The sequence below is a fragment of the Diospyros lotus genome, chromosome 14, assembly GCF_014633365.1.
Source record: "Diospyros lotus cultivar Yz01 chromosome 14, ASM1463336v1, whole genome shotgun sequence".
Lineage (NCBI taxonomy): Eukaryota > Viridiplantae > Streptophyta > Magnoliopsida > Ericales > Ebenaceae > Diospyros > Diospyros lotus.
In genome coordinates, this window is record NC_068351.1 from 13897350 (window position 1) to 13916136 (window position 18787).

At 39.8% G+C, this 18787-nt stretch overlaps 1 protein-coding gene across 1 annotated transcript; it reads left to right on the top strand.

Annotated features, from left to right (window-relative positions):
- Nucleotides 1–276: 276 nt before the first annotated feature.
- Nucleotides 277–18513, top strand: LOC127789862 (V-type proton ATPase catalytic subunit A-like). Its single transcript, XM_052318910.1, has 20 exons — nucleotides 277–630; nucleotides 1550–1676; nucleotides 1811–1866; nucleotides 1967–2023; nucleotides 2188–2299; nucleotides 2403–2440; nucleotides 3539–3640; nucleotides 4319–4375; nucleotides 4486–4557; nucleotides 4654–4755; nucleotides 4861–4923; nucleotides 5014–5146; nucleotides 7374–7480; nucleotides 15695–15889; nucleotides 16106–16192; nucleotides 16329–16433; nucleotides 17119–17216; nucleotides 17320–17398; nucleotides 17849–17937; nucleotides 18052–18513. Exons 1-20 carry the CDS (start codon nucleotides 553–555, stop codon nucleotides 18164–18166), a joined length of 1872 nt encoding a protein of 623 aa, XP_052174870.1. The 5' UTR covers nucleotides 277–552; the 3' UTR covers nucleotides 18167–18513.
- Nucleotides 18514–18787: the final 274 nt, after the last annotated feature.

The following is an 18787-nucleotide window of genomic DNA, read 5'->3' on the forward strand; positions in this document are numbered from 1 at the left end:
AGAAAGAAGAAAAAAATAATTTTATCTGGAAATAAAAATTCCCATAATTTAATAAAAATAATAAAAAGTGCAAACACTTACACATTACACAAATTCATGATTCATAACCCTCGTCATCACTCACTCTTATATTTGTTTACTTATTTTACATTTAAACTTTCAACCTGCTAGGATCAAACTTACCACGGCATGGATTGACTTAACTGTTTACATCAACGACGTGGGCGCGCGGAATTGGCCAGACAGTGAACTTGATATTGGCCGCGTAGCATCAGATTAGACCCTCTCTCTTCCATTGCAATCACAAAGCGAGCGACGAGCGTGAATTGGGCTCACGTTCTCTCGTCTTCTTTATCGTTGTGTTCTTCATCTGGTGGTTCGTCAAATCTGTGATTCTGAATCGCCTGAACAATAGCTTCTCGCTTCTCTCTTTATAGGTAATAAGAGCACGACTGGAGACTGTGAGAGTTGTTTAGCTATCTGATCTCTTTTGAGTGTGAGGTCTTAGATTCGTTTGAAACCCTCGTTCTGTTCGCTGATCTGTCCGAGAAGATGCCTTCGGTCCACGGCGCTCGAATGACAACTTTCGAGGACTCTGAAAAGGAGAGCGAGTACGGATACGTTCGGAAGGTTCGTTTTTTTTTTTTTTTCCCTTTCGAATCTCTCGAAAAGTTTCGGATCGAATGTTGCTAGATCTTCTAACCGCTTCTTTGACTTGTAGGGTTGCCAATGTTATTCATATTGAAATAGCCATTTCCTTTTTAGTTCACTGATTAATTTAATTCCATTATCGCCAAGGTTTTTTGGTTAGTTTGATCGAGCCATTCCATTTTTCATCGCCAAATCTAGTTGCGTTTGGTACTGTTTGGATTTGAGATCCGTTCCATTCAGCTTTGTGGTTGGTACAAATATAGCTAAGATCGATGATTTGGTAGTTTTGCCTCCGTATATGTGATTAGGGTATCCAGTGTAACTGGTGCTTGGAAATGCATTTGGACTCGCTATTGAATTTCCCTACAGGCGACAATCACTCTGCGCAGGCTATGGTGTAATGATTATCCGCTGATTGATTGTTGGCATATTCTTTTGATGTTAACTCAGCAGGGAACTGAAACCACCTTTTTATTTATAACCAAGAGATCTCTTATTCGTCATGTTTATGTATATATTCCCATGTGTCATTCAGAGATTTCCTATCTTCCATGATATGCCAAGACCAAGAAAATTAAGGTAGCTGCTCAAGACAGCATAAAAACAATAAATAGTTCTGATTATAGTCGTGCCAATTCTTTTTCCATCCTCCATGATGTGCCAAGAACAAGAAATTAAGCTAGCTGCTTAAAACAGCATAAAAGCAACAAATAGTTTTGACTGTTGTTGTGCTGTTTTACTTTAATGTACTTAACAATGTTATTGTGACTTTTAGTCTCCTCCGTACATTTCTTAGTTTAACTATTACTCATCATCCAAGAATATTCTGTAATTGGGACCAACTATTTGCATTTGCCCCTTTCAATTTTATTGCATTATCTAATTTCAAGGTCAACAGGTATCAGGACCAGTTGTCGTTGCAGATGGAATGGCAGGGGCTGCTATGTATGAACTGGTTCGTGTTGGACATGACAACCTTATCGGGGAAATTATTCGACTGGAAGGAGATTCTGCCACAATTCAAGGTAAGTATTTTACAAGTTAAGGCCCAAGCTTTCCCTTTGTATGGAGTTCTTGTGGTTGTGACCTTGTATATGATTGTGCTAAGAAAGTTTGATATCGGATTCAAAGTTATTGTTATTGTTATTGTTCATTTCAGTTTATGAAGAAACAGCTGGGTTGACGGTGAATGATCCTGTTCTACGAACACACAAGGTAACCAAGTTATATTATATCCTACATTGTCACTGCCAGTATTTCTGTTTCATTATAAATTGAGCATCTACTTGAATTTTCTCCACCATTTACATTACAGCCTTTGTCAGTGGAATTGGGTCCTGGAATTCTGGGTAATATATTCGATGGTATTCAGGTTTGTGAATTCTGTCTTAATATATATATATATATATATTTACAGAAAAAAAAAATATATTTCTGAACACCAAGGCTTGGTTATCTGATTTTTTCATGTTAGCCTTGAGTAAAGAGGTCCTTCACCTACCACATTAATTTTTCCTTTGCTTGAATTTAATACAGAGGCCTCTGAAGACCATTGCAAAACTGTCAGGTGATGTGTACATTCCTCGTGGTGTATCTGTCCCTGCACTTGACAAAGACACACTTTGGGAATTCCAGCCTAAAAAAATAGGTGCGGAGGAACATTTTACTTCTGCTGTTCTGTGGCTTTTAGTTATATTTGACAACTGGCAAAGCCTGACATATATCTGATAGACATTACCTGCTGGTGGCAGGTGAGGGAGACCTTGTAACAGGAGGAGACTTATATGCTGTAAGTTCAATATCATTCCATGTAGTTTAAAGAATCTTAGGGTGCATTTGATTGCAAGCATGGAATTTGCATGGAAAGAAAATATTTTCTAGGCAATTGAATTGCCTAGAATTAAATTCCAGAGAAAATGTCAATTGAAGGTATTTGATTGCCTTAGTTTTCTATCTAGAAATTACCTAAAAATAAATCAAACATACTACACAAAATATTCAAAAAATCAAATATATACACACAAATATACATACACCTAGCTTGAGGTTGAAGGAGCCGCCGCTTCCATCGTCACCATCACTGGCCGCCGCTGCCATCGCCGCCGTCATTGACCACTGCTGTCGCCATCGCCGTTTACTCCTCAGCCGCTCACCATCGCTCTCGCTCACTGCCTCTCGCTCGCCCTCTCTCTCACTCAGTCCGTGGCTGCCATTGCTGACCGTGCTTCCCCTCCTCCTCGCGACTGCCTGCCGCGCTCCCCCTCTTGTTCTTTTCGTGCTTCCGCTCGTCTTCTTCTTCTTTTTCTTCTCTAATTCCCTGGGAAAAGATTCCCTGGAATTTCTTCCCCCTCCAAGAATTGGTATTCCAGCAAAAGTGAGAATTAGGCATCACATGAGAAAAAGTGAGAATTTGAATTACCTAGAAAACATGGCTAATCAAACAACACCAAAACTGGAATTTGCATGGAAAATGGCTATTTCCCATGTAAAATATGGCCAATCAAACAGGCCCTTAGGTCCTGTTCAGTTGTAGAAAATATTTTCTGTTTTCTAACTCCAATTTTCTATAAAAAAAAATTGAATCTCCCATTATAAAATAGAAAGCTCAATTTTCTAATTTTTCAATTTTGTACTATGAATTAGAAAATATCCTTTTTGATGTTTTCTAAATTTTATGAAAATGAATACTATGGCTTTTTTGTAACAAAAACTGTTGGGACATCGTTAGTTATAAAATTGGTGTTGAAAACTAGAAAATGTTTCTGAAACTGAATGGGGCCTTAGAATTTCTCTTTGGATTTTGCCTCCCTGTGCATGTGCTTCTGACATTTTCATTTATCTATATGCTAAGTTTCATCCAAGTTTCTGTGGTTAAATGTCTATGCAGACTGTCTTTGAGAACAGTTTGATGCAGCACCATGTTGCACTTCCACCAGATTCTATGGGAAAGATAACCTACATTGCACCTCCTGGTCAATATGCTTTGAAGGTTTGCCCCTTTTTTAATTCCTTGCCATCCCACTTTGATTTTTATGTATCCTTAAGGCATTAAAATTTTTAACTCTTTACTTTTGCAATTTGCCAAGCCCCAGGCAATCTTAAATTTAGTAGTAATATATGGTAGAAATACTTCTCAAGCTTGGTTTACACCTTTTCATCTCAGTCACATGTTGAAGCCTTTTTCTTGGCATGCATACATTTACATTTCAGCACTTTATAGCTTTGAATACTTGTTCTTGTGCACATAATTTCATCAGTTTGAAAACATTTGGTGGATCAAATGCAATGTTATAGAACTCGCAGCTGTTTGGAAAAGTTGCTACAGACACTCTCAGAATATTGTCAATATACAGATTCTACAAAAAATATGAAGTAGATATAGATTAAAGTCAATATGGATTTAGTGTTATAATGTCACAATTCCAGAGAAGTTATAGGTATAGACTCTTATTGCATGCTGCACATGCATTACAAACCAGCCATTTCAACTGGAGAGTAATCATCAACTTAAATACACTGGTGTTAATACAAGATGATATTTATATTATTGAATTTCTTGTGCATTACGTGAAACTTTTATCCGCATTGTTTGGTTAGGTTGGTATTTACCCAAGCAATGGTTTCTTTTTCTGTAGAACAGTTTATAATTAATCTGATCTATATGCAGGACACAGTTCTAGAGCTCGAGTTCCAAGGTGTGAAAAAGCAATTTACCATGCTTCAGGTTGTTAACCTTGTAATTTATGGTCTTGCCTTTTGAATTTGTTGCAAATTAGAATACGATGAATATGGGTGAAAATTTTTCTTACTATGGTTATGCCTATGTATCTGTAGACTTGGCCTGTACGAAGTCCAAGGCCAGTTGCAACAAAACTTGCTGCTGATACTCCTCTTCTTACTGGCCAGGTAAGAAACATGCATAGTGATTATGTTGTTAAGAATTTTTATTTAGACCCATATATCTTGTGAATATGCCATTTCTAATGTCCTTTATCATGGCAGCGTGTTCTTGATGCCCTTTTCCCCTCAGTTCTTGGTGGGACATGTGCCATACCTGGTGCATTTGGCTGTGGAAAAACAGTCATCAGTCAAGCCCTTTCCAAGGTGATCTGTCACTTGTATACTTGGCCATATGTTGAAAAGTTGATTAATAAATTACTATTCTTTAATCTCCTGATTATTTATTTTTTTCATTATTTTTATATGCAGTACTCTAATTCTGATACTGTTGTTTATGTTGGCTGTGGGGAAAGAGGGAATGAAATGGCAGAGGTATATAATTGGCCCCTTTTTTTTGTTTGGTCATTTTTAGCCGTCCAATAATGTTGGGGATTTTACTCTAAAATTACTTAATGATTTTAGGTTCTTATGGATTTTCCTCAATTAACAATGACACTACCTGATGGACGTGAGGAGTCTGTCATGAAACGTACCACACTTGTGGCAAACACTTCAAACATGCCTGTGGCTGCTCGTGAGGCTTCAATCTATACAGGTAATTATATCTACTCCTGTTGAAAATTGGTTTATTTGGCACGAGTACATTGTATTCTTGAGGAGCCAAATCCTTTTGAGTTCTCTGGGCAAGTCAAAACTGCTAGTATACAAATTGAGTAGAATAATTGATGGAAGTAGGAATAAGGGTAGTCAAGAAGGGCTGATAAACCATGCAATAGACTAGAGGAGATATGCTGAATGATTTAGACCTTGTGTTGCTACATACGCTGGAGTATGAAAGATGGTGCATATATCTTGGAGTGGAAATCCCCAATTTATAAAGTGCAGTAATCCTAGGTATGGTTTTTGTCAAGGATAAAGATAACCTCAACCTAGACAAGTTTGGGCTGTCTATTAATATGTATCTTCCCCTGGAGTTCATTTTAATAGTATTAAAATAGTAACTCCCATTCCAATCAGTTGGTCTCCTTGCATCAGTGACCTATTTGGGAGAAATATGACTAACTTTATCTCTAGCCTCTCTTAGCCACATAACCTAACATTTTGGATATGCATATGATTCCAAGGCGGTCTGATACTTGCACTCCTTGCCCCCTAGGGTATTGCTTATTCTTAACGCCACACTCCTATCCAAACTGAATCTTTTGGCTATTGAATGAGTGTGGGACAGTGGTTAGGGTCCTAGTTACTCTTGACCTAGTTTGGCTAGCCATGTACCCATCTTCACATGCTATTTTGGTCATCTCTAAAGTCTAAACCTGTACATCAAATATGATGGACCTGACATGTATTCCGACAAAAGCTGACATGTTCAATATAAGTTTCCATATGGTTCATACCTGTCAAGACAATTAGGTGCCTATAAGTTTATAAATGATTCTAGTTAATATTTACATTGTTTTTCCTGCATGAAGGTAATTTTCTAACGTGTTTCTATGTCGACAAGGGCATTAATTGAAATGGAATTGCTTAAAATAGCTTTATTTCTGAAATCTAAGAGTGAATATATCTAGAACATATGCCTTAAGGAGTGAAGGTCATACAAAACCAACACAATGGGGTGCACAATATACAAAAGAACAATCTGGAAACCAGTTCTTGATGATCCTCCAAAAGCTACAATTGAGGGCATGGAAAAGGAGTACCATCCTTAACCAACCATCTGGAGTTGATATGATGTGGGGATACAGAATTCAAATCTCTGAGTATCCAAAGGCTCTCCTTCTCTCTCTCTCTCTAAATGTCACCAAATGCACAATGGAATAGTTATCTAGCTGGATCTTTCTCTTGAGGGAAGCCAGCTACCTTTCCAATCCTGTGAAACCCTTAGTGACCACTGAATCTGGCATGACCCACCCTCTACTATGGTGGCAAACATGAAACTTTAACGTCATAGAAAATTGGTTGATGGGCTCACCATTGCTTTTAGAGAGAGAGCACCATCTAACACCACTTTCTATGCCTTCTCAGATTGTTGGGGATTTGAATAGCTTCAAGGGTAACTATTCAAACAAAGCAAAAAAGTTAAAATATCTTCCTCATGATGTGCTAAGGAAAGTTTGAGAGATTTGCAGGGTGCACCATAAAAGAAACGGACAGTATAGGTCTTCTCTCTGGATGGGGCTCCATACCAATTGTTCTGAAAATTATGCCTAAACCCTGGGGACTACACTACTCCACCAGGAGTGATAGCAAAGCAGTTGACCACTATGGCCTCTTTATTAGGAGCCACTCCATTAAGACGAGGAAAAACTCTCCCAAAGGCCTGTTACTACACCACTATTGTACCAAAAATTGATCCTACCCCATGATAGCCCCCCTCCAAAAGGCTGACCTCCCCACGCCCACGCCCACATCCATACCAAATCCCATCCATATTTACAAGGGAGGACTTCCCTCCACATACTTTAACAGTTCAAGCCTGCCTACATATCCTTGGGTTGATATAACTTGATATGGTCCCTAGTTGTACTAATAAATTGCATTGTTTTAAGCCCTGTTTTGCATCCAGCTGATGGAAGAAAGTCTTGGAACATCATCTCTCTAGTTTAATCTGATCAACCTTGAATTATATGCCCTTTGTTTTATTTCATTGTAATTTGTATAATATGTAAAGGTGCATAAATAATAGAGGTCAAAGTTCTTTTAATGTGGACATCTTACAATACTTTTTTCAGGAGTGTTATTTTCTTGGGAAACTGATAAAAGTTTTCACGGAGTTCATTAATCCATGATCCATCTGATTTGTGAATGTGAATATTCAGGAATCACTATTGCTGAATACTTTAGAGATATGGGCTACAATGTTAGCATGATGGCAGATTCAACATCACGTTGGGCAGAAGCATTGCGGGAAATCTCAGGTCGACTGGTAAGTGTCCAAATTTAGCTTCTTGACTACATATCTGCCCCTTCCTTTTGCTTTCTTGTGATAACATCTACTGCAATGTTAGTTTTCATATTTCAGAAAAAAACAACCAATCTATTGCCTTTTTTTTTTTTTTCTGTAAATAACCAATCTTTTGTTATCTCACTGGATTTCTGGCTAGGGCACCACTTGTTCTATTTGTGTTCAAAATGGCTACTTCCTGCAACTGTAATGGAACCAAGGCCAAGTGGTTTATTGTGATCATATCTTGAATACATTGTGAAATGGAGGAAAAAGAGTTTTGGCATGTACAGCTTGAATAAATGGAAAAAGTCTTTTGTGTGTGTGTGTGTGGTTTGGGGGGCGCTGGGATTGCTGTAACAGATTAGTGCTGATTCTAGTTTGAAATGGTGAACAATAGCCCTCTGTTCTGAACATGTAATGGCAGTTTTTAATCTTGTGTCATCTTTTCCCCCTCCTTACCCTTGGTTTCTATCTCCTTCTATAGTTGAGCATAAGAGTTGGACCCTTCTTCATCTGTGGTTGACTCTGGATATGTACATTTCATGTATTTGCTGGGCAGTTTGGCTGGTATTTGGTTATTTAATGTCAAGTTTCTCGATTGAGACTTGAGCAGAACAAAGAAGAGAGAGAGATCGAGAGAGAGTTTTGGAGGGAGAATTTGAAAGATAGACTTGAGAGGGAAGTGAATTAGGAGGGAAAGAATTTTGTATTCTCAACATGAACTCCCATCCTCTTACATCTTGGCCTTATATAGGCCCTTCCCACTGGCTTTAACAACATAAGCGTGGGGAATCAATCAACAACTAACTAATACAAGTGGCTAGTGCTTTTCCAAGAAATTTCAAAATTGCCCTTGGGTCGTGACATTCCCCACCCCTTGATATTATTCTTGTCCTCAAGAATTTAGAGCAGGCTAGTAGCTCGAGGGAATTGTTTCAGCAACTCGGGTAGGTATTTCCAAGAAGTGTGGTCAGGTCGCATGTGTGACCACCTTACCAACACTTGAGTCAAGGGAACTGAGCCTTGGTAGATAACTTTCTTGTCTATGTTAGAGTTTGTTTAGAGTATTGAGGTAGCGACATCAGTGTTTTTTATGTAAGTTATTATGCGGTTTAGAGAGTAGAGATAGGCGGTGGACTTGCTTGTAAATAGCTGTCAAGTTGGGGGTAAAACCGGTAATATCCATTCTTGTAATAGCCTAGGAATTGCCGCCCTAATATTCTATAAATAGGGAAGGAGGGCAAGACAACAGAGGCGCATAATTCAGTTGTTTCTTGAGAAAGTTTTGAGAGAGGAAAGACTGTGATTTAGAATAGCTTTTGTTATGTTGAGAGAAGGGTTGTAATCGGGGGGTGCAATTGATATACTGTGATCATTCTTTCTGAATCAAAGAAGGTTGCTCTTGGAGGGTTCTTAAGGCTGGATGTAGGATTGCATATTGCAATCTGGACTAGGATAAATATGCTGTCTCATGTTTATGGTTTGCATTTCTTGTTTGTTTCATTCTGTTTTGTTTTGATTTCATTTAATTTTTATTGTGATGTTTGTGTGCAAACCGAGAGGATTGTGAGAGTGTCCAAGAGTGAACATATTCGTTGGTTTATAGGGTGATTTCTTGGACTGTCAGTGCTCCCAATTTTAATAGTCTATAATGGCCTGAGGCTCTAGAACTTCTTCCAATTCTTCATTCGTAGTTGGTAGTTCTTGGCTAGCAGTAGCCTTAGGTTCAATAGACTTCTTTAGTAAAGAGTCATGGAACATCGGGTGAATGTTGACCCCTATTGGCAACTGGAGTTTATAGGCCACCTTTCCCACCTTGGATTCTATGGTATAGGGCCCGAAATACTTGGGGTTGAGCTTAGAGACGGGTGTGGCCGAAAAAGGATGTTCTAAGAACCTCTTCACCTTTAAATAGACCTTGTCACCCACAGTAAAGGATATGTCCCTCCTTCTTTAGTATGTACTCTGCTTCATCTTGTTTTGAGCTGTAGCCAACTCCTTCTTAAGCATAGTTAACACTTCTCGTCTCTGTTGTAAATATTGTCCCATGACAGCCATGGTGGGTGTAGTGTTGGATAGGGCTGGTAACAGAGGAGGTCTATAACCAAACACTGCTTCAAAAGGACTCCATTTGATGGCACTATGGTGGCTTGATATACCACCATTGTGCACAACCATTTGTTCCCACTTTTTGGTTTAGTGAAGCACATACACCTTAAGTAAGCCTCTAGGCTTTGATTAACTCTTTCTGTTTGGCCATCCGTTTGTGGGTGGTAGGTTATAGACATGTGTAGCCCCACTCCAAGGTTCTTAAACAGCTCTTGCCAAAACAAACTAGTGAAAATCTTATCCCTATCAAACACAATTGATTTAGGCACTCGATGAATTTTGACTACTGAGTCTAGGAACATTCTTGCCACCTCCTGAGCTGAAAAAGGATGTGTGAGATTGAGGAAGTGTGCAAACTTGGTCAGTCGATCCACCACTACCAATGTTACATCATTTCCTTTTGATCTAGGGAGACCCTTAATAAAATCCATGAAATGTCTTCCCAAGCCTGTTCAGGTATGGCCAAGGGTTGCAAAAGACCTGGGTAGGCCACTTGTTCATGTTTACAACGTTGACAAGTGGTATAAGATAACACAAATTCCACTATATCCTTATTCTGTCTTGGCCAATAAAATAATTGTCTCACCTTATGATATGTAGCACCCAAAGGGGAACAATGTAGTGTAGTAAGGATTCTCTCCTTCAAGGCTCTGTAATCTCCCACTACTAGCCTTCCATTGAATCTAATCAAGCCATTGGAATGTGTGTACTCGGAACTACTGGCTGGTTGCATTGTGAGTTGAGCTATAAGACCCTTCAACCATGGGTTTGTTCATAACTCCTTGCGAATTCCTTAACCCATTCTGGTACCACCGCAGATATGGACTAATAGATGCCCTTCTCTTCCCTCCTTGATAGGGCATTAGCCACCACATTTTCCTTCCCCCTTCGGTAGAGAATGGTGTAATCTAGCCCCATTAACTTCAAAACCCCCTTCCTTTGCAACTGAGTGTGTAACCTCTGTTGTGATAAGGATTGTAAACTCTCATCATCCGTCTTGATTATAAAAGGACTGCCCTCTAAGTAGTGTCTCCATTTCTCCACAACCCCCAACATTGCCAGTAACTCCTTATTGTAAACATTGAGCTTGAGATGCCTTGGAACCAAAGCTTGACTGATATAAGCAAGGGGTCTATCCTCTTGCATAAGCACAACCCCTATGCTGCTTTCACAAGCGTCAGTCTCCACTACAAAAGGCTTGGAGAAGTTTGGTAGTGCCAGCACTGGGGCTTATGTCTTATGTCATAGCCTTCTTTAGCACTAAGAAGGCTACCTCAGCCTGAGGATTCCATTGGAAGTTGTCATTCTTGAGTAGTTCTGTCAGGGGTTTATAATTATTCTATAATGTTGCACAAACTTCTTGTAGTATTCTGTTAGTCCCAATGTTCTAAAAGGTGCTAGGCGCTAGTCGGGCGACATACTGGCGCCTGGCGCCTAGGTCGCCTAGGCGCCACGTAGATTTTTAAATTTTTTTAATTAATACATTAACAAATATTAAAATAAATGATGTAACAACACTTGTTGCTTGTAATAACAAAGGCAGCAGTAAGGAGACGACTGGGGTGCGAGCAAATATTATACGGACGAGACTCGGTGCTGCAGCAAGGAGCAGCAACCTGCCACTTGATGCTTGTTGCAGCAGCAAGCACGCAAGCTTGCGTTGCTGCTGGTGGAGGTGGAGGAAGATGGATATATACCGGAGGAAGACAAGATCGGTGATGAGAGAGGACGACCAACAGATGAGATCGGCAGCGACGAGAGAGAACGGCCAAGAGATGAGATCGACAACGACAACGAGAGAGAGAGAGAAACGACCCAAGATGAACAACCAGAGAGAGAAAGGGTAAAGGGAAATAGAGAAGGGAAAGGGGAAATAAAGAAGGGAAAGTTTGCGCACGACCCAGGCGGCTAGGCGCCATCGTGGCCCGATTAATCGGGCCCAGTGCCTAGGGGTGCCGAGCAGCCCTTAATCGGGGTGGCCAGTGGCCGCCGAACGCCTAGGCGGCCGCCTAGGCCACATTTTCGAACGCTGGTTAGTCCCAAAAATCCCCTTAGTTCTTTCACTGTTTGTGGCCTAGGCCACTCCACCATTGTTGTGACCTTACTGGGATCAGTTTTCACCCTTTCTCCAGAGATGACATGGCCCAAATATTCAACCTCCTCCTTAGCAAAAGTACACTTTGATAGCTTAACATACAATTGGTTAGAATTAAGGACCTCAAAGGTAGTTATAAGGTGGGTTAGGTGTTGTTCATAGTTGGTTCTATAGATGAGGATGCCATCAAAGAAAACTAATATGAACTTCCTTAGGTAAGGCTAGAAAATTTGGTTCATCAATGCTTGAAAGTAGCTGGGGCATTGGTGAGTCCAAAGGGCATGACAATGAATTCATATAGCCCTTGGTGCGTATGGAAAGCTGTCTTGGGTACATCAGAGGGTTTCATCTGGATTTGGTGATATCCAGACCTTAGGTCTAATTTGGAAAAATCTTGGCCCTAGATAGCTCATCCAATAATCATTAATGAGGGGTATAGGAAATTTATTTTTGATAGTGTTGGAGTTGAGTTGACGGTAGTCAACACAAAACCCTCCATGTTCCATCTTTCTTTTTCACTAGGAGAACAGAAGAGGCAAATGGACTTTGGCTTGGTTGGATGATAGAAGTAGATAGCATGCTGGAAACTTGTTTTTCTCTTTCAGCTTTCTGGATTGGTGAATATCTGTAGGCTATGATGTTCACAGGAGCAGAGTTAGGCTTGAGGTGTATGGAATGGTCCAAGGATCTTTGTGGTGGTAGTGAATTAGGTTCAACAAATAGGTCCTTAAATTCAGTTAAAAGTACAAGTAAGCTATCGGGAATTGTACCTTAGTGGAAGGATAGAGTGTGGCCAAGCTGCTAGCTATTTAATGCTCTTCCCCATTCACTTCTGCTTCTATCCCTCCCCATTCCAGAGCTTGAATTGAATAAAGCTGTGCAATCTGCCCCCTTTACTCTGTATCAGCCTTTGTAATTTCTTTCCTTTGACCATTTTACATTCCCCTTGCTCCATACTGCCCACCAGGGTCAGCTTCTTGCCCCCCATCTCCACAGTGACTTTCAATTTGTTGAAGTCAAATGTTAAGGGACTGACTGTTTGCATCCAGTCAACTCCTAACACAATGTCGCATCCCCCCAATTCCAAGATCCTCAAATCAGCTTGGAACTCTTGCCACTGCATCATCCATTTGAAGTCCACACACTAGATTGTACATTTTATTTTCATTAGCCATTGTTACTGATAAGGGTGTGATGGTTGTCATTCTACACTTGAGCTCGATGGCAGTGGCTTCATTCAAGAAGTTGTGAGTACTGTCACTATCTATCAACACCATTAGCTTCTTCTTCCCAACCTGCCCTCTTACCTTGATTATTTTGCTAGTAGGTCCCCCTCTGAGAGCGTGGAAAGAGGTCTCTCCACCCTCATCACCTTGTTCTTCCTCCTGCCAGGTCTCATCAACTTCCCCCTTTTCTTCTTCCTCTTCTATTTCCACTTCTCCTGCTGGGTTTTCATCCACCCCTTCCATGTTTAAGAGCTGCCTCTTACACTAGTGCCCTAGGCTATATCTATCCCCACACCTACAGCATAGCCCCATTAACCTCCTTTGCTCCATAGTGGTAGTCTTGTTAGCTAGTTGGTTGGGGTTCCCTTTAGCACCTGGAGTCGATCCGACAGCTAAGGCTCATGCATTTCCTCCAGTAGATTGGCTAATAGTAGCCATTGGCCTTGGGAAGCTTTTGAAAATGGCTTCTAGGATTAACTCTTGCAACCTGGCCTTTTCTGCCACTTGTCTCATTGTGGCTGGCATCATCATCTTCACCATCGATCTTAGCTCATCTTTTAGGCCGTTGATAAAACTAGACACAAAGTATTGCTCTATAAGGGAAGGTTGAGCATTCCACATTAGGCCCCCTAACTCCTCAAATTTTTCTTGACAGTCAGTGAGTGATCCTTTCAGCTTAAGTTTGTTAAACTCCTCGATCACATCAGCCATATTTCTTTCTCCAAAACTCTTGCACAATTCTTCAGCAAAATCAATCCATCTAGTTTCCATTCCCCTAGATTGGGACCATCCTTGAAACCACGTGTCAGCCGTATCATTTAGATAGGCGGGGGCAAGGGAAATCCGTTGATGTTCAACTACCATTGTAGAACTGGAAGAAGCGCTCACACTAGTGGATCCACCACCTGGGCTTGGATCCATCCAATAGAGGTATTTCTAACCTCGGCATTGGTGTGTGAGTAGAATTGTGGGAGAACAATTCTCTTACCTGCACTCTTGGTGCCTCCTTCGGTAAGCTTTTTGTCTCTGCCACTCCTGGAGGCCTGGGAAGAATTCCTTGGCCTGCCACCCCTAAATCGACCATCGATCTGGAAGGAAATTTCGAAGGAAACCGGAATTGAGGAAGTGAAGATAGCATGTTAAACATGCTGTTGATCCTCTGTCCAAATCGTTCCATTGTTTCTCTATGCTGTTCCAATTCTCTTTGCATGCCTTCCCGAGAGGCTGTGAGATTCTCTCGCATACCTTCCCTGATCACAATTACGTCTTCTTTACTTTGAGTTACCGCTTCGTGAGTCTGTGTCATACTGAACTCCAATGCTTCCATTCTCGATTCCAATTCCTTTAATCTCATCCCTTCCGCCATAACAATCTATGATCAATCCACTCCTTTTGATGTGCATTGATCCTCAATTCAATTCATAGATCACAATTCGAGTTGATCCGATCTAATCCATTCTTCCACAACCACGCCAATTCCAGGCCAGAGATTGCCGGCTCTGATACCAAATGTCAAGTTTCTTGGTTCAGACTCGAGCAGAACAGAGAAGAGGGAAAGATCGAGAGAGTTTTGGAGGGAGAATTTGAAAGAGAGAATTGAGAGGGAAGTGAATTAGGAGGGAAAGAATTCTGTATTCTCAACATGAACTCCCATCCTCTTACATCTTGGCCTTATATAGGCCCTTCCCACTGGCTTTAACAGCATAAGCGTGTGGAATCAATCAACAACTAACTAATACAAGTGGCTACTGCTTTTACGAGAAATTTCAAAATTGCCCTTGGGTTGTGACATTTGCATTTAGTATATTTTGTAATTGATCAATCTGGCCCTCTGGCCTTGTTAAAAGAGACGGCATAGTTCTCCTCCATTGATCTCAAGAATTGGCTGGATTACTTATGTAGAAAATATGACAGCAACTTTTATTTCTATTATGGTGGTTAGTTGTATAGTGCTGAGAAGGAGAAGAAGTGAATAAATTAAAAGAGGAGAAGGGAGAACAAAGAGGATACCGTGAGTGATCTGGTTTACTGTCAAGCTGTGGCTGATTGTGCGAAACTCTATATTGATGGTTCCTAGTTAATGGAAGCTGCAAAAGAAGAAAGAGAGAAGAGAAGAAGAAACTGGGAGGAAGGGAAAGAGAAAACAGATATGAGACTATAAATGATAACCCAAATTTAATACCAAATTGATAACAGACCAAACAAAGAAAGAGGAGAGAGAAGTAAACACCAGCTGAGAAGAAAGAATAATCAATAACAGTGTGCATTCAATAATTAATAATTCAAAATTAAATTATTGTACAATCTGACCTCACCTAGCAATTGGCTTTCACTCTGGTCCTTTTTTAAGGAGCGGGAACGTATTGGGTTTTCCATGGAGTTGCTTTTCCTATATTTTCAATTTGGTACATTAAGAGGGCTATACTTTCTCCATTAGGTTAGTTGTAATTGAACTGCAGGTGCTTTTTATGTATATCTTTTTCAGATTAACCTTTGGTATGTCAGAGATTCAATATATTTTTTTATTTTTTCTTTTAAGTTGATAATCATGATCATGTACTGCTGTCAATTTTAGCTTCTCACATTTACTTGAATATCTGATATTCCTTGCATTAATTTCATTTATATATGATTCATTTTTATTTGCTTTGTGAACTCTTTTTTCTCAGTCAACTGCCTTGAATTTAGCCACAACCTGTTTTCAAACTTGACTTCATTATGGTCCTTGAAGCATTATTTTTATCTATTGTATTTCGTTTTCAGGCAGAGATGCCTGCAGACAGTGGATATCCTGCTTATCTGGCAGCACGTTTGGCTTCATTCTATGAACGTGCTGGTAAAGTGAAATGTCTTGGTGGGCCAGAACGTACTGGTAGTGTCACCATTGTTGGTGCTGTATCTCCTCCAGGAGGAGACTTCTCGGATCCTGTTACATCTGCTACCCTCAGCATTGTCCAGGTGAGATATAATTTACTGATTTTTGTTCATACAAATAGATACCTCTCAGGAGAAATCTCCAAATTTGGGTCAGAGCAACAGTTGCACTTGTTTTTTGGCTCACTAGTTTTTGGTTCCTAGTGGTTTAGCAAGCAATCTGGAAAACGTGGTCCTCAAGGCAAAGCCATCATTATTTCACTATTTAGTTTTTCAGTGCCTTTAAACTTGTTTCTGCAGGTCTTCTGGGGTCTGGATAAGAAACTTGCCCAGAGGAAACACTTCCCATCTGTAAATTGGCTCATTTCCTACTCAAAGTATTCATCGGTGCGTGCTTGAAATATTGCATATAATTGTCTTAAATTCTGAATATGTGTTGGTTTACTTGTTCTGTCAGGCCTTTTGACATGAAAACTTGTCCTACCCATATATTTGCACACCTAATTTTTGGTAATATTTTCAGGCACTAGAATCCTTCTATGAGCAATTTGATCCAGATTTTATTGACATCAGGACAAAAGCTCGTGAGGTGCTGCAGAGAGAAGACGACCTCAATGAAATTGTTCAAGTATGTTACGTCATTAATTCTACTGTCACTTTTGGGAACATCTAATAATAAAAACAATAATATATACCCATCTTTGGGTTACAGTCATGCTTATCATATGGGGGAGATTGGTTGGTGGAGTCTCAATCTGGGTACCTGTTTACCGATATTAATTATTTCATAACTAAATTCAAGTGATAAAAAAGTTCTCTCTCTCTCTCTCTCAATAAGGTGAAAGATTAGGTGTAATGGTGGGTTGTAGCTGCCGCAAATTTTATGATTCCTTGCAGCTTGTTGGGGTTGTCTCTGTTAAGTTGGCCTATTGTGGTAAGTGGTCAATTGTGACTGCACAATGAAAAGTTTGTAGTTGGTTAATCTGTTACATTTGGGTGGTAATAGGATGTGCTAATTGGGCGTTCACTTTCTTGTTGTAGGATGGTCCTATTGAGAAAGGAAGGATTGTAAAATTTTATTGAGGATGTTCCTGTGATAGACTGTAATCTTGGTTCAGTGGTGCTCCCTGTTATGTTAAAATATTAAAACTAGTCTCTAACATCACCCTCGATTAGCTGGATTGGCAATGAAAACTGGTCGCAAACCTTAAAAACACCACCCATTCTCTTTCAGTGACGAGTTAAATGATATACTTTGATACTGTTGCTTGTCTACCTGTCAGAGACCTAATTTTCATGTTTGCTTAATGCAGCTAGTTGGAAAGGATGCTTTAGCTGAAACAGATAAAATCACCCTAGAGACTGCAAAGCTTTTGAGGGAGGATTATCTTGCCCAGAATGCATTTACTCCGTAATTGCTGCATTCCTATTACTCTCTACAAAATAATTTTCTTTGATTCAATTCTTTTATTGGATTTTCACTTTATATGTGTATGTATCACGCATGGTGGCAGGTACGATAAATTCTGCCCTTTCTACAAGTCTGTTTGGATGATGCGCAACATTATCCATTTCTATAATCTGGCCAACCAGGTAAATCTTCCCCGTTTTCATCCTTTTTTATTTCATTCATCTCTCTACCTATATGGCACATGTTTAGAGCCCTGTTGCATGTGTAAGTTCATTGGGGAAGATGATGAGACAACTGATTTATACTCTTTGTTGTCCACTGAAAACTTCTTTTCATCTTTCATTTCCCAGTGCTTTCGCTAATTGCTAGTTCAAAGGAAGGCTTTGAGAGCTAAAGCATCAGTTAGATATTCAACGCAACTAACCATTTACTCTAGGATTTATTCTAATTTTCTCACCCTTACAGGATTGATTGATCAAAAGAACGTACATTTACAAGTATAATGGACATTTGACGAGTTTTGAGCTAGAATGGTGTATATTGGTGTAAACACCGTTATAAGTACATATAACTGATGAGAGGGAGGGAGTGCTGGTTACCGTTTAACTGGAGTACCCATTTCTAATGTGCAGGCAGTAGAGCGAGGAGCTGGTATGGATGGCCAGAAGATCACTTACACCCTTATCAAGCATCGATTAGGAGACCTGTTCTACCGCTTGGTGTAAGAAGCACTCCTCTGTTGATGATCTTTATTTATTCCCTCCATTTGTTTTGTGGTATGTTTGGGGTCTAAAATGCTGGTAACGGCCCCGGTCAAATCTAAATCATGATACAGGTCTCAGAAATTTGAGGATCCAGCTGAAGGGGAAGAAGCTCTGAAGGCCAAATTCAAGAAGCTTTACGAGGACCTGACTGCCGGTTTCCGCAACCTCGAGGACGAAACTCGATAAAGAAATTTACAATGGATGGAGCAATGGTGGTTGCGTGGGTGGTTACTGTAGGGGAGAGCCCATATTAATATACGGTTTGTGAGGTTATATTTATTTTTGTAAAATGAGTAATCGTCGTCTTAGTGTATGGCAGAGGAATAAAGGGAGGGTTGCTTTTGATTATTTGTTTATTTAGCATTGATCCAATCCAATAATAAATTACGCACTTGGGAGTTCAGCGCCCGAATGTTCTAATCTTTGAATGTGTTTTGTACCAAATGGTGGTACAAAGTTTGGAGAATGTAATTTCAGTTTTATGATTTGGAAAATTTGTAGAAGTGAATGGAAATCATTTCTAATTTGAAGAATTATTATAGTGTTGGTTTTTTTTTTTTGAACTCATGTTGTCTGATACTGCATTTGTATGTAGGTTAATCGTTGACAGCGCGTAAGTACATTTTGCTTGTATTAATTACAAGAACTTTGTTTGGGTAATTGTCATGGGATTGTGAACTTTCAAATCTAAAAGTACTTGTCTAAAAAAAAATGTGATCACAAAAGATCTTGTGAAATCTCCATTGTTTAAAGGCAATATGTATATAATTGGTGGTTGGTCATCTCATTTAATTATTCGAACAACTA

What these genes read in the sequence shown, in the direction of transcription:
- LOC127789862 (XM_052318910.1), top strand. Translation starts at nt 553, where the DNA reads ATGCCTTCGGTCCACGGCGCTCGAATGACAACTTTCGAGGACTCTGAA. An exon ending in TCAGTCAAGCCCTTTCCAAG is followed by an intron (nt 4,756 to 4,860) that starts GTGATCTGTCAC and finishes TTTTATATGCAG; the next exon opens with TACTCTAATTCTGATACTGT. An exon ending in ACCTCAATGAAATTGTTCAA is followed by an intron (nt 16,434 to 17,118) that starts GTATGTTACGTC and finishes TGCTTAATGCAG; the next exon opens with CTAGTTGGAAAGGATGCTTT.